This window comes from Lemur catta, chromosome 23 (genome assembly GCF_020740605.2).
Source record: "Lemur catta isolate mLemCat1 chromosome 23, mLemCat1.pri, whole genome shotgun sequence".
Lineage (NCBI taxonomy): Eukaryota > Metazoa > Chordata > Mammalia > Primates > Lemuridae > Lemur > Lemur catta.
The window spans coordinates 6,088,658-6,102,106 of record NC_059150.1 but is presented as its reverse complement, the minus strand read 5'-3'; the positions used below and the strand labels follow the sequence as shown (position 1 = coordinate 6,102,106).

The 13,449-nt window shown below is 51.6% G+C and overlaps 1 protein-coding gene across 3 annotated transcripts in view; it reads right to left on the bottom strand.

The window, feature by feature from the left end:
- TMCC2 (transmembrane and coiled-coil domain family 2) overlaps nt 1-12,640 on the bottom strand; it is a 40,045-nt gene extending 27,405 nt beyond the window's left edge. The window contains exons 1-3 of one of the 3 annotated variants that reach the window (XM_045536024.1): nt 12,416-12,640; nt 11,978-12,279; nt 751-1,278 (exon numbers count right to left, since the gene is read on the bottom strand). In XM_045536024.1, the coding sequence (XP_045391980.1) occupies nt 751-1,278; nt 11,978-12,184 (735 nt within the window). In that variant the 5' untranslated portion in view covers nt 12,185-12,279; nt 12,416-12,640. Of the gene's footprint in view, nt 1-750; nt 1,279-10,910; nt 11,393-11,977; nt 12,280-12,415 lie in introns of those variants that run through there. The other 2 variants (XM_045536025.1, XM_045536026.1) reach the window with 2 other exon arrangements.
- Between the last annotated feature and the right edge of the window lie 809 nt (nt 12,641-13,449).

The following is a 13,449-nucleotide window of genomic DNA, read 5'->3' as shown; positions in this document are numbered from 1 at the left end:
TTATACTCCTCCTTCGAGATGCAGCTCAATGGTTTCCTCCAGCAGGTCCTTGCCGGCTCCCCTCCCTCTCAGTCCACTCTGCCTCGAAGCTTCCAGAGCCTGTCCCACAGCCTCGTCATCCTTTGGCACTAAGTTCATCAAGTGCCAAACTAGCTTTTCTCCTCCCCAAATAAGCAGCCTTCACAGATTCCTCCCCACCTTCTTTGGTTGGTAGTAATAGTAACAATGATACCGTGCCAGGCTTTACTTCCAGTATTTTATAAATATTAACTCATTTAATCCTACAACAACTCTATAGTCATTATCCCCATTTTTTTTCTTTTCTTTTTTTTTATTTTTATTTTTTTCCCCCGCCCCCCCATTATCCCCATTTTTAATTGGTGAAACAAAGACGTCAAGTGACCAACCCAGCCAGTAAGTGGCAGAACCAGAGCTCGTTCCAGTCTGTGCTCTACGCTACTACACGTACTGCCTCTTGATAGTATTTTTAAGGGGAACAGCCGAAATTAATATCACCCTGAGCAAAATGTAATTTTGAAACACAAACTCCTAAGCAAACAAACTTAGCCATTTGGGGGATCATCTCTTGTCTGGGGCCTAATTATACCTCCAGCTCCTTCAACCAGGACAGATCACTCTGCAGGTGGCAGAGTGTCAGTACCCACCAAGGATGCCCCCGGCTCGGCTCCCCAGGTCTCGGCAAACGGCCCTTGCCCCTGAGCCGCCCCCTACCTGAGAGGCCCACCTCACCTTGTCTCCGATGCCCTCGGCCTCCTCGGCCAGGAGGTACACGTTGCCGCCATCGGCCAGCAGCAGGGCGGTGTCCGTGGTGGAGGAGGAGCGGGGACGGCACTGGTGCTGGTGCAGGATGGCGGCCAGGCTGCTGTCCTGGGGGGCCTTGCGCAGCAGGTGGGGGCTGCCGCGCTGGGGCTCCAGGGAGCTGCTCTTGGTGCGCCGGCTGCTGCCCCCGCTGCCCCCGCTGCTGCTGTGCAGGCTGGCGCCCCGCTTGATGGAGGGCCGGGAGCGGATCTGCTGCAGCACGCGGTTGAAGGCGGTGGGCCGGGCGGGCAGATCGTGCAGGGACATGGCATAGGACACACGGTGCATCTCCGGGGAGCGCTCCTTCTCGTCCGGGGAGTCATGGTCGGACATGCCCTGCTGCTGCTGCTGGGGGTCCTGAGACGTCTGGTGCTCCCTCTCCCGCGACCGGCGGCGGCTGTGGAACAGGTGCTTCAGGCCGTGGCCAAACATGGAGCCCTCCGAGAGCTGCTGGATTTTCTTAAGGGGGAGAGATGGAGAACCCTGGTGAGCAGAAAGCTCTTGGATGCCTGGTTGGGTGAGGGGGAAGGTGAAGGGTCTGCCCAGCATAGCTACTACAGCCATCTAAACCTGCAAGATCCCTAGAGGTGGCCTGTCATGCCTAAAAGGCCACCTTGTAAAAAGGTGGCAACCCAAACCTACCTTTGCATTCCCAAAGAAATGCACCCCCACTGTTTCCCACAGGACATTCCGAACAAAACGTGGGTTCAGGGTTTCTAGGAAACATGCCCTCAGGGCTATAGTCTAAGGCCTAGTGGCACGCAGGTAGTACTTGGCTCATTGGATTGGATGGTCTAGACTAATCTCTCCCGCCACAACCCCTCAGTCCTTTCCTCCTTCCAAGTCAGACCGTCCTTCAAGCTGCACTGGCTCTTTCAGACCACCAAGTATCCATTCCAAAGATGCCTCACTGAAGCGCTCCTTGGGAAAATCAAGGTCATCCAATCGGGTTATGCTGTGGTAGCAGACACTACTAAGTGCCTACCCGATATCTATTTCCCTTTCTGTCTTACCAACCAAACTGCAAGGACTTAATTCACCTTGCTAAAAATTCCTGCTTCACCAGACTCCCTTGCCGCTAGGGGTAACCATATGATGCAGTTTTGGCCAACGAAAAGCAAAGTGAGGGTTCCTGGAAGCATTTTTGTTTTCTTGATAAAGGCACTGGCCCCACTTCTTTCCATCTGGAATGTGAATGTAATGGTTGGAAATGCAGCAGCTATTCTGCACCCACGAGGTCAGTCACATGGTTGATGAGAAAGACCTACACACAGATGGTGGAGCCCAACAGACAGGCCTGGGAACCTGGCGGCCTGTGGAGCCACCAAACCAGTCATGAATGCCTACCCTGGGATTCTTGTTGCACAACACAAATAAATCTATCTTTGTCTACACAACTCTAGTATGATTTTCTGTTATGTGTAGCCAATTTCATTCCTGATATAGTTGGCAATAAAATACACTTTATTTCTATGAGCATACCTTGTAGTGTAGCCAAGACTGCGACCAATTCTTTAGTTTATGTTTGGAACCAGCTATCCAAGTGGGTATCTTGCCCCTCAGACTGGACCAAAGCAAAGAGGCCCTGGAGCCCGGCGCTGCCCTGGCCCAGCCTTCCCTCTTAGCTCGCCGCGGAGGTTCTCCAGCTGCTGCTAGGCCAGACTGCTCAGAGAGCGGCCGCTGGACGGCCCATGGGCTGAGGCCACTGCGGTGTGATTCCAGCCAGCTGCTTCGGTCAGGGGACGGTGTATCTGGCCAGGCTGAGCCCTCTACAAGAGCTTCGGAGCTGCTAAGAGGATGGGTGGCACCCGGAGCATCAGGGGAGACCCCACACTCTGTGAATCCTAAGAGGGAAACTCAGAACCCGGCCATTCGGGGCTCAATGAGCCATAGCAGGAACAACCCACAATCTCATGAGGCAGCCTCATTTTAAAAAACATTCCCAAGAATTACACACACTGGACTTTCTTTCTTTCTTTCTTTTTTTTTTTTTGTAGAAACAAACTTACAGAGCAGAAAACTTAGACCATGCAGAAACCAAGAAAAAACAATCTTACATCTTCTGAATTAGCTGACCTCACTCTTATGTTACCTTCTCCCCAGCACTGATTTTGTGCAGGCAGCTGCTCTTATATCGGGACGTAAATAACTCTATTACTGTGTATTTGTGTAAAATGGGTGGATTTTCATTTTTTACCTCATTTGAGTGCCCCACAATCCTCAAAGTGGGTGAGGCCCTTACATCACCCATTTTACAGACCAGGTAAGTTACATCACCACAACTCATCATGAACTAACGGTTTATAAAAAATAGTTTTCGAGGGGCTTTTTATTCCGCCTGAGTCTCATTTGATTTTCCCAGATACTAACAAAGGCAACGACCGCAACATTGCCATTTATAGATGAAGAAATTAAGGCTACAACTATTTCTTCTCAAGAACTGAGTTCTGGGGCAGCCCTGGAGATGCTAGGTTACACAGTGCCAGGTTTTCCCACAGGAGTTACCACCCGCTCAGGGCCAAGGCAGGGCCACGAGGCCCATGTGAACCTGTGCTGGGGAGAACCGAGACGTCCAAGGCAGAGTGGACGGTGGGGCGCACTCTACCGTGGACTTGGAATGGGCCAGATCCTACGGCCTCCAGATCGGGGATGAGCCAGGACATCTCCCTCTCCCTCTTCCTCAGGCCCAAGCTGATATGGGACCTCCCTCCAAGCATCGGGGATGGGGCCAGCTGGCTCTGGCATTTGCCCAGCTGCCTCTGCCAAGTGGTCACATTACATGTCACAAATTGTCCTTCTTGCATTCTATTCCAGGTCCCTTCCTCCTCTCCCCTCTTTCCTAAACTGGCTCCTCCAACCCTGAGGTCCTTCTTCCATTATCCACTCAGGTAGAAAGAGTTTCTCCTCAAAAGACTCCAGCAGAAGACCTGGAGCTCGGAGGCATTTCCTCTCCCGGAGCCCTGGGAATTGGGGGGAGGTGCCGGGGAGACCTACAGCAGCCACCACCGTCTGCCACGGTGCCTTGGGTCCTAAACACTTTGGCCAATTTATTTTTAAAATTATACAACAGCATTTTTCAAAGTGCTCGCTGATTTCTGCTCTCATTCTAACCCGACACCAGCCTAATCTCAGGAGCAGCTGGAATGTGACAGATCATAGCTTCAGCATCTCCATTTTGCAGATGAAGAAACTGAGGCGCAGCACAGCTAAGCGGCTCATTCAAGCCACACAGACGAACCCCCAACTTCCAGTCTAGTTTACCTTCACAGGCCTACACACTGATTCCAAGACTAAAGGGGAGATGGCATTTGCATGTGTCCCAGAACAGTACCAAAGGCAGGATTAAAACAAAACAGAAACACCTGCATCAGGAGAAAGTAGGCCCCCTGCACTGTAGTCGTGGCTCTGCCTGGGCCCCATCGCAGGATGTGGGCAAGACTCTGAACCACAAAGTCAGCATTTCCCACCTCCCCGGCTGTTCTGCAGCTAAAGGAAAACTGGAAACGTGACTAGGTGACCACAGGACCTTTGCCCCAGCAGCACCGAAGAGTCTGTAAAGGTCCAAGGTAAACATGAGGGAAAGAACAAAAAAGAAGCCAAAGAACAGTGTCAGGGGAGGAGGTTGCTCCAAATGAAGGGGATTTTCCTCACTTATAAGGTGACCAGCAAGAACAGCAAGGTGACACCAGGGCTGGGCTGCTTCTGCGTGTGGACTTCAGGAAGGAGATGGTTAAAGAGTGACAGGGTAAGTATTAAAAAAAAAAAAAAAAAGCCCTCAGCACATACATATAACCAGCTACAAGTCTGAGAAGTGAGGAAAACCATGGCGACTAGCTTAAGGGAACTTAGCCGCCAACGCAGCAGAAAGCACCACCTGCTCTGACTAACAGGTTCCAGCTACTAAATGTCACTTGCTTTTCCACATTGACTTTTGCTTTTCCCTCGCTGCCAGAAACCATTTTGGTGGCCAAACGAAGCCATGTACCAGAAACACAGAGCTGAGATGTTTCAGAGTTAGAGCTGGGACGCAACAGAACTCTCGTGCTCCACGGGAACGGAGCAAGAACCGCTGTCCCCAGAATCGGCCAGAAGTTAGCCAGAAAGGAGAGCTCCCCGGGTGCGGTGCCAGCACCCCGGGAGGTAAGCGGGGGAGGCTGGCTCCCTCCCCTGGAACTATCTTTAAGGGCAGGAAGGACCCATCTCCTTAGGAGGCATCATCCCTTCAGGAAGAGAGGGGACTGGATGGTTTCCGAAAGACCCTTCCTGAGAAGCCTGTGGTTTCCAAACAGTTAGGGTTCATCCGTCCTCCTCCTTGGGTGTGGGTCCCCTAAAGGGGAAGTTTGCTCCAAAATCTGCAAACACAGCTGCATGAAGCCAAAACCAAAATGCTTCAGGGTACAGTGCCTTTGGCTCCCTCTGGTTAAAAATGGCCAAAAGCGGTTTCTAATTCCTACAGGTCCCCATGTTCTCCACAATTCCCAGAAAAGCTGAAAGGATCTTAAAAGGTTACACCAACCTATAGCTAATTATCCCACCTGGCAGCTGACGGCGTGGCCCTTCCTCCCCCTTGGGTCTGAAAGTCCCTGTGCGCCACCAAAGGTGTGGCTGTGAGGGTTTGGTGGGGTGACTGGGTCACCCTGAGCCTTTCTTTGCAAGCCTAGGTCGCCAACGTTCCTCTATTTATAGGGTCTCTATGGAAACAGGGCCAACATTAGAGAGCTATTCACTGTAGAAACCCACAGAGTTCTCTCAGGATCCAAAGTGGATTGTGGAAGTCTCCAATTGCCCTTAAGAAGCTTTGGATGGGGAGCCTGATGCAGGAGCAGGGGAGGACCCGCCACCCCGGGTTTGGCGCTGGTGACCACAACGGCAGAGAAGAGTGAGCCGCTGCAACTGTTCAGGCCTGTCTGGGGTTTTTACTGGAAACACAGTGATGAAAGATTTTTGGAGTCATGCTTTCTCCCCCAGAATCACAACTGACTTTAAAAAAACAGATCTCAACTCAGGTGCAAATGATATCCCCATTCTCAATTTTATTTGAATTCCTCCTTCCTTTATTGCTTAGAGAATTCTGTCTGGAGCCAACACAGGTGGGGAAAGGTCACCTCATCCACTGGGTCTTTGGGCAGAACTGACTCGACATATACCCGCATAAAAGACTTTTATTAAAGTTCTCAGCATGATGTGCTCTCTCTCTCTGCCTCTCTGCATCCTTCCCATCCTTCACCGCTTCCCTGCTCCAAAAGCCCTCTCTGGTCACGCCAGTGTGCATTGCTCTCGCCCGACTCTGAACGCATAATCGCTCATTATCTGCACCACTCATTTTGCAATTAATCATGCACTGCCTTGTGACATTGCTTCTAGCGCTCTCTCCAGCTGTTATCCAACTTCTCACCTACCGATGGACGGAAGCCTTGATGAGAATTCGAGGGACGGGACGGCAGGAGCTATATCATCTACATCTTTGTGTCCCTAACATTACCTGGCAGAGAACTCAATGCAAACACAGTGATTGCTACGTAATTATTTGTTCATTTATTTTGAGCAGAAACTATCCCAATCTACAAACCCATCTTACAAAGGCGATTTAATCTTTACATTAACTACCTTTTCCAAAGAGATCGTCTTTTCCAAAGATTTAAAATGCTCAGTCAAGCAGCCTTTTCTTGTGTCTAACTCAGATCCCTCCTGCTGCAGTTTAAACCCTTGTCTCACTCTATTATCTTAGTTACTGCCAAGACCGGAAGGCTTGGAAGGAGATGAACACAGACCAAGGAGCCAGAATGTGTTTGCTGTCTTCACAAATGGCTTAGGCAGGACTTGGGCGGGGGCTCATGTCCTTACAGCCAGCTTTGTTTTCCACAGTGGACATCACTCAGTTAACTGCACTGAAAGCCTTTAGTCATTTGGTTTGAAAAGTCAAATATTGTTTTTCTAACACAATCACAAAACATACCTGTTATCTCCCAACAGCTGTGTTCTAACTTCTTACACAGAGACAGACTTAAGTGTTTGGCTGACAAAAGGGGACCCTGTCCAGCCATGGCCTCATCCCAAAAATGCACCATGCAAAGCCTATGGGGAGTTCAAAGACAGACACTGTTTCTTAGAGGAGAGATGAAAATAGAGATGAGTTTTGAGTTGACTTCTAAGACCACCACTGAGAAATCTGCCTGAGCCTTTTTTCCCAGCTTCTGACATCCATCCTTTTTAAAAACTTCAACCCAAAATTCAGGTCCTATCAGATGTTTCAACTCCTCGCTGAGGGAGAGTCTTGTTAACGGGATTGGCAGTGAAGACACAATTAGCTACACAAAAAGCAGCACATTCTGTAAATACTGAGCCTGCAAGACAGTTCCTACTAGAACAACTAGGGCAGCTGGGAATTAATCTAGAACCAATATGTGGCAGGAGAACAGAGAGCTTCGTTTGCCACATGCTTTCCCATCGGTCACCAGTTCCTCCAGAGCCCACAGACAGAGCTGTTCTGAACATTCCTGAAGGCTGAAGGGTGGGGGACGACCCTGGGCCTCAGGACCCTCAGCCCACCTCACATAAGGTACAAGCAGGATAAAACTAACTGCAGCACTCGCTGTTCCTGACGATTCCAGTCAATCAGGGTAAAGGCCCTGCACAAGCCTCGGCACTTGCTAACTCACTTCCTCCATTTAGAAAGCCCTTCTCACTTGTTTGGTAATTGATGTTTTACTCTTTCTTTAAGATCTCAATCTAAACCCACCTCCTCCAGAACACCTTTCTCAATTAACCCCACATGTTTCTGATTCCATTGCAAGATGCTCGAAGCACCCTTAAACTTGTATGTCCCTTAATGGATAGTGTTTTTTTGCAAGTATTTGCAAAGAAATACTATTTGATCTGGGAGCTCACCTGGAGGTGAAGGCAGTACCTCTTGTCAAAGAACTCACTTCCCATTTCCTTCTTTTCAGCTTCTACCTCCTCTGATAAAATCTGTCCCAGGGGTCTAGCTCCCACCTGAGATTGCAGGAATCTTCAAGCCTGAACATACCACTTCGGCAGTAGAACTAGGGGCTGATGACGCAGCAAGGCCCCAGACAGCCACACCCTACGTCAGAACATGCCCCCAGAGCCCCCAAGCACACACAGGCCTTCATCCCACCCACACTCTTAAGAAGTAGCTTGCTTATCCTCTCATTTAAAAAATGGAGAAACAGAGGCCTATAAAATTGATCAAAACTCTGGGCCTTAAAAAAAAAAGTACAAGAAACCAAAGCACAGAAACAAGCAGGGGCTTCTTGGGAATATCAATGTTCTTTTCCTTGACTTGGGGAGTGGGGAGATGAGGTGTCTGTTTTGCTATTGTTATTTAAACTGTACCTACATGTTTTCAGGCACTTTATGAGCATGTTTCACAATTTAATCCAGCAGGTGAAGGTGAGCAGTATACCGTTGGCTGCACGATGCCCAGTGGGCTCTCTCCAGGCGTGTTGGAGGAACACGGCTACGCATGGAGGACAGGCCACCTGTGACTCCCTGCAAAGGTGGGGGGTGAGCCAGCAGGGAGAACCATTCGGGGTTCAGTTCTGACTTTCTCTCAGATACGTGGCTTCTAATTGTTTTTTCTACCTTCATTCTGAGCAGGCAGGAAGACCAGGGTATGGTGTGAAGAGAAGAGCATGAGCTGGAATCCAAACAAGTGTTGAGTCAAAACCAGAATGGGAATAATGGAACTTGGAGCTTTCTCTTTTTCTTCAGGGAAACACAGTAACACTGCTCGGAAATCTCTGGGGAAATTATTCACAGGGGCTTTCGTGAAAGGAAAGAGAACCTCAGGGGAAGGCCCCTGGCCAGCATCCCCAGACCCTTGCTTTCAGGAAAGGCTCCGTTCCCCCGGCTGCACAGGGGTGGGAGCGGTGGTGAGGTGGGTACTTTCCTCCCCTGCCTGCAGGCTTCGGTGACATATCAGCACAGAACCAGCGTAAGAAACGGCCCCTTGTCCCGGGCCTCAGAAATATAATATCTACCAAACGCTATATTTTTAACAGGAATGTGTGCTCTGTGTCTCTTTCTGGAATTTTCCCCTAAGCTCCTCTCCTCTTCCATTCTCCCTCAAGCTGGGTTTTCTTGCTGGAGAATTCTGGCATACTTTTGGTCAGCCAGCACTGTCTGTGGCCAGCAACCCCAACTTCTGCCCCCAATGAGCAGGGAAGCTGGCAGGACAAAGGACTGGCGAATGAGGACAAATGAATGGAGACACGAACTCAAGTGGTTAAACTGGGATCCAAGCCACAAGTGGCTGGGGAATGTGACTCTGAACTGTTGAACTCCTGTTGTAGGAGTGTCTCTTAAGATTGTCCCCGAAGGTCACACAGGTGTGTGGAGTGGCTGGAAAGACCCCCAAAGTATCTGCACGAGCCTCCTGTGGGACAATGTCCATTTTCAGTTATAGTTACAGTTTTCAAATTGCTATTAACTATTTTTCTTTTCACTGGCCCTTCCCTCCCTATAATCACAGATCCCAGGCCACCACAGCAGAAATTTACTGTGTACAGTACAATGCTCCACGGTGCTAAAGGACCAGAGGGAGACCACAGGAGCCCCTGAAAGCACTGGCTGTCACTAGTTAAACATCATTCAGATCACTTCGGCAAAGACAAAAATTCTGTCCCCTTCCCCTGCCTCCCCAACCTCTACGGAGGTGCTTTAGACAGAGCCTCTTGTTTTTGCCCCTTTCTCCAGATGATTTCCTTCGGTGCACTTAATTTATCATAGTGCCTGGAGCTGTCACAAGAAAACAGAAGTAGGACTAAGGGACCAAAAGTTCCTGTCCCCAAAGTTTAAAATGAAAACAAAAGCAAACCAGAACTGCTTATCGGCCTTGACCAAACACAGGTGTGGGGTAGAGGGTATTAAAAATTAAACTTGCCCTTTTCTCGTACCACCATCAAATCTAAAACAAGTCAGCTTCTACCCAGTTCCAGAGCCAATAATGGACTTTTTCCCTCATTGGAAAACTGTGCCAGCATTGGAAAACAAGTTTGGACACACTCCAATATTCCTAGTCCCTTTCCCCAGAAAAAGGCTCAGAAAAGTTAAGTGATTTGCCTGAGACCACAGAGTCAATCATATTGTGCTGGCTCCCAAGTCCATGTCTGTTTGGGAAGTCCCTGTCCTGAAAGTAAACATGCGATGAAGCAAAGGTAAACAGGAAAAGGCCCTGCCTGTGTCCCTGTATTCCACAAGCAGGCAGCAGCCAGGGTTTCTCCTCCTTGCTGGGTTCGTATTGCTGTGTTCGACCTCAGTGGTATGTTTTCTTGGGGGGGGGTGGGGGGGGGATGGGGAGAGTCTCCTTTTCTTCTGCCTGATTTCAATTCTGGTTCAGAGAAGTTCAGCAGTTAATACCAAGGGTGGAGTTGTTGCTATCTGCCCCTGGCCAGAATGAGGGCATCGCCAAAAAAGACAGAAAGATGATAGATGAGGGTGGGAATGAAGGAGCTTAAGGCAGCTTTATCTACGGAGACAAAGACACTGCAGCCCCCCAACACGACCAGCCCACTGTCCCTCGTGAAGGCAGCTGGGGAAATGAACGCAGCCAGCAGTCTCCACTGCTGGTCTGAGCTAGAGGTGAGAGATTTCCGAGGCTGCCTCTCGTGGACGCAGGTGAAGGTCCCACCTGGGCAAAGAATCGGGATTGCTGGCTGGCCAGGCTCATCCGGACCAACTCAGAATGAGGCTGAAGTCTGCAGCAGAAGGCTTGCTTCCCACAACGGCATTAAGGGGACCCCTTTTCCCCGTACCATCTCACTGAAAACAGGAACGACACCTCCTGACCACATGGGGTGGACTCGGGGGTGACAGCTGATAGACACCAAGGACTCCCTGGGCCTGACCAAAGCGTAAGCTTCCTGTGCAGAGCCTATCCAGTAGAATGCCCCTTTAGACATACGGCTAGCCAGGGACCTCTAAAAGGACAGCAGCAGAACCAGAGATCAGATGTGAATAACTACTACAGATTTTTTAAAGTACACACAGGGACCTAGCTGCGCCCCCCTTCACTCCTCCCCAAGGAACACAGACAGGTAACATACACAGGTAAGAGCACACACACTCACCTGCGCTCTGACTTCCTGACTCTGAGCCGCTCAGGCCAAATGAGGAATGTCATTGGCTTATTCTGGTGAGCTCCTTTGTGGCTGCTGCCATAGGATACAGGTTTTATTTAGCGTCAAGGAGTCCCTTCCGTTCCCCTAGCCCAGACCCTGCACCCTCTCTGGAGAGAATTCCCCTGAGGCATCAATCTCCAAGGCATCTAAGTTCCTTCCTAGGGCTGACATCTCGCTCAGCCCCGCGGTGAGCTGCCTTGAGAAGCCTGAGCCCGCAGTCTCTGGGGCAGCTCCAGCAAAGGTGCATTATTTATCCCAGCTGCTGTTTTAATTGATACCGAGATATATTCAATACAGCTCGCCAATTGTCTCAGCAACCTCAGGCTGGAAAATAAACAGCTCCATGTGAACAGTCCTCTCCGATTCTGGTTCTAGCTGCCGGCTCAGCGTGTGTGCAACTTGAACCGAGGCCCTAAAACAGCCTGAGCTCTGCTCAGCCACCTGTCAATTCTCCACCCTGGGGGTTGGTTCGGCAGGCAGGCAGCGATCTCCAAGCACTAGCTTAACCTCTGGCTCCACCTAATGGCAAGAAATCCACAGCCCCCTTTCGCAGATGGACAAACTGAGCTTCATCCAGGAAGATCCCAATGGGAGGAGGCTAACTGAGCAAATGAAACGAAGGGTCACCCTACTGGCCTCCCAACTCCGCAATTTTCTTCCCCTGCCATCCTACAGGAGGGAAAGTGATGTCAACTTTTTAGTTAGCATCTTGGATTTCCCCAGCCCTTTGTCTGCGAATAGCACTTCATACACATTATTCAAACAATCTCAGCTGGGTGAGTCACTAGAACGTCTGCTGAATAATGGGGAACAAACACAGAGGCCTGGAATGGAGCTGAAAGACAGAGGCACAAACAGTACCTGACGTCCCCCCAGGGTTCTAGCCGAGCATCCGCTCACCCTCTCTGACCTCTGCCTGGCTTCTCCCATCACTTGTATCCTGTTAAAGCACTTCTGCGCCGGGTGGCGCAAGACAAGTCGCAGGCTGGGCTTGCCAAGGGACGGTCTGCGCTCACCTTTAAATCAGGAGGCTTGCTTCGGGGACCTGGGTTGGGCGCCGCGGCCGCGCCGGAGTCTGAAGTTGGCCCGCCAGCAGAGTTAGCACCCGTGGCCTCCCCAGGCCGGAGGTCGGCGCCCGGCAGGTGGCAAGCGGCATCTTCCAGCCCAGCTCCATCCTCCTCGCCCTGTTGTTGCTGCAGCTCGTCCGATTTACACCTCTTCATGGTGTATGTGGGTCGGCAAGGGGAATCTGTCCTTCCAGCGCACCGTCTTGGGGGAGACCGCACCCCCTCTTACACTCAGAAATGAGGCCTGGGGTCTAAATCATTCACAAGAAAGGGAGTCGGCAGATCACAATTTCTTGAGTTAAAAAAAAACAAAAGATTTTTAAAGGAGGGTGAGGGAGGGGCGAGGAGGGAGAGCCTTGATTACAGCTTGGAATAGTTCATTACGACCTGGGGGGCGAAGGCAGGTCACAGTCGAGGCTGGGCAGCCGGAGTCCTTGGGCAGTCATTGGAGGAGGGACGAGGGCGACAACCCCCGGCCCCCAAACTTTCTGCTTCAGGGCATGGGCAGGGCGGAGGAGAGCAGGGCGGCACGGCGCATCCCTCCTGGCGGGCCGAGCTGCTGGGCGAGGCAGGGCACCGGGCAGCCGGCCGGGCAGGTCCTCGTCCGCTGCCCTCGGCGCCGGCTGCGGCCCCGGGCCCTGCCGCCGGCCCCCGCCCCGCATGGGCCGGCCGCGGAGCCCGCAGCGCGCCCGGCCCCCTCCCCGCCCGCGCGCCCCGCTCCCCGCCCGCCGCGCTGCCTGCTGCAAAGCCGCGGCCGCGGCCCGAGCCCGCCGCGAGCGCGCAACCTACCCCGCCCGGCTGCCTCCGCCCGGGAGGGGGAAGGCGAGGCAAGGAGCGAGTGACAGCGGCGGCCGGCCAATGGGAAGGCCGCAGGGCTGAGGGGGCGTCGTGCGGCCGCGTTTCTAGGGTTGGTTGCACCGTGCGATCCCCCCGAGAGGTCTGGAGGGCGATGTTGCTGCGTCTTTGCATTGCGGAGAGCGGGCTGCGGGGCGGGGGCGGGGCGGTGGGCTGCGCGACACGCGGTTCCGGCGGCGGCGGCGGCAGGGACCTTCCCAGGGAAGGCTCCCCCGGGATGTCCCCACCCATTCGCCTTATTTGGCGGGGAGGAGGTGCAATGGGGATGTTTATCATCACTGGGTTTGGGGGGGCTCTAACTTAACACGTATTATTTACATAAGGGAGAGACCGATCGCCTCTAGGATACTTGGTCTGAGTCCCAAACCTTTGCCTCCATTCGGAGCTGCAAATGCGGAGGCGAAGGGGTATTCTCCTACCCCATAGCCCCCTTTCCTACTTTAAGCACATTTCTCATATGAGCTTTACTTAGCTTTGTGCTCAGAAATTGGAAAGTCTTTCCTATTAAAACACAATAACATATGTGGGATTTCCTTGCAAACTGAAGCAGCTTTTAAATAAGAAGG